Source organism: Lissotriton vulgaris, chromosome 1_1, assembly GCF_964263255.1.
Source record: "Lissotriton vulgaris chromosome 1_1, aLisVul1.2, whole genome shotgun sequence".
NCBI classification, from domain to species: Eukaryota; Metazoa; Chordata; class Amphibia; order Caudata; family Salamandridae; genus Lissotriton; species Lissotriton vulgaris.
Genome location: NC_141685.1, coordinates 935,430,681 through 935,432,669, shown reverse-complemented (window position 1 = coordinate 935,432,669; position 1,989 = coordinate 935,430,681). Strand labels below are relative to the sequence as shown.

General features: G+C 53.2%; 1 protein-coding gene across 1 annotated transcript; it reads right to left on the bottom strand.

Moving 5' to 3' along the window:
• Nucleotides 1-304: 304 nt before the first annotated feature.
• Nucleotides 305-1,741, bottom strand: LOC147748210 (uncharacterized). Its single transcript, XM_086927505.1, has one exon. It carries the CDS (start codon nt 1,739-1,741, stop codon nt 305-307), a length of 1,437 nt encoding a protein of 478 aa, XP_086783631.1.
• Nucleotides 1,742-1,989: the final 248 nt, after the last annotated feature.

Here is a 1,989-nt window from a genome sequence, read left to right as displayed (position 1 = left end):
AACCACCGGTCGCGCCACTGAAACTGTAGAAAACGCCGGTGAGGGGGGTAAATGGACACCGCCAGGTAGGCGTCTTTTAAGTCCAGGCGTACCATCCAATCTTGTTCTAGGAGGATGTCGCGCAGTAGGTGTATACCTTCCATTTTGAAGTGTCGATACACCACCCAGCCGTTGAAGTCCCTGAGGTTCAACACCAGCCGATACCCCTGGTCCTTTTTGGGGACCACGAAGACAGTGCTCACGAAGCCCAGGTCGTGTGGAACGGTTTCCACAATCGCGCCCTTCTGGAGTAAAGAGCATATCTCTACGTCGATGAAACTCTGCTCTGTCTGGGAAAAATGCAGGGCATTCGGTCTCCGCCGTTGGATCGGGGAGGCATAGAACTATGTGAAATCCCTGTACTGTCTGCAACACCCAAGGGTCGCTCGTGAGCGTGCGCCACCTGTGGAGAAAAAGAGACAGTCTGCCTCTCACCATATGTTCTGACGGACACAAAAGTCGTACCTGAGTAGGAGTTGTCTCCAGAACCACTCTGCTGGCCACGATAGGATCCTCTCTGTCCTTTGCCCCTGCCTCCTCTATCGCGGGAGGGGTAGAAGTTGGAGCGTCTGTTGCCTCTGCCTCTCTGGTCTGCTCCACGTGAGGTCTGTGCATAACCTCGGCCGGACCCTCGACCTCGTGGGCGTCCGGCCCTATCAAAAACACCAGTGTGGAAAACCTTCTTGATATTTGATTGCGCCCGGTCCAGCGCGGAGAAGGTGGCAACGTACTTGCCCATTTCTCTAACAAATTTGTCTCCAAAAAGCATACCATTGGCGAGAGAACCAGGTTCGGAAGGGGCCATTTCCGCCAGCTGGGAGTCGATTCTCATAAGAAAGGAGCGTCTCCGCTCCGTAGACAGGGCCACATTTGCGTTCCCTAAAAAGCACATGGCACGTTGTGCCCATTCAAGGATCTCTGACACATCCAGTGGCACCTTCCTATCCTTTGCTTTGACTGCAGCGTCCAGAATCTTTGTGAGGGGTCCAGCTACGTCCAACATTTTGTCCTGACACCCTCGCCAGGCTCTATCTAATCCCTTTTTCGGATCTTTCGCAAACTTTCTCATAAAGGCCGCCATCGTGGGGTCCAAGTCCGGCGTATCTGCCACCTTCCCCGTCAAGGATGGCCTGGGACATTCAGATCTGAGCGTGGCTCTGACACTATTGTCGAAACCCTGTCGCAGGTTATTACCCACATAGTGTGCCACCTCCGGGCACGGCACCCATTCCGTGGACCTAGGGTGTACAATGTTGTTTGGATCAAACAGAAGGTTCTTCGGCGCCTGACTATCATCAGCCTTATAGGCGGTGTGTTTCACCTTCTTCGATTTCTTCCTGGACGTCACCGAGTCCACCTCAGAATCAGAAGTGACAGGCGGGGTCGGGGACGAATCCCCAGACGTATCCATAACCATCGAGCCATGATCCTTCATAACATTCCTGGCCATCTGTGCTAACACCTGGGCCGAGGCTTGAGGAGAGGTATCACTCTGTCGGGCTGACTTAAACTTCCTCTTGCCATACTTCTGAAGGGTGTGAGTAAAAGGCTTGAGAGCCTTGATCAATGCCTTATTCACTGACCCTTGGACATGGGTATCCAGAGCCTCAACCAAATTTTCCTCCAATTGTTCTTCCTGTGGCTCATACTCTTCGTACTCATATTCTGCCCATTGGTTATCCTCCTCGGCGTAGTACGCCATAGCGCTAAAGCAGGGAGGTGTGGAGGAACTTCAACAGGGGGGGGAGCAGCCCAGGGGTGCCTCCAACACACACACACACACACTGGAGTTCGTAATGTTCAACAATCAGAATGAGGCCAAGTTTGAGGTGGAAGGAGACCCCTGTATACACACAAAACTCCCCTAGAGTCAAGCTCTGATCCGGACACGCTCCGGTAGGCGTTCTTTGAGACCAGGATTTATGCAGTCTGCAAGACGCGCGATGTGCG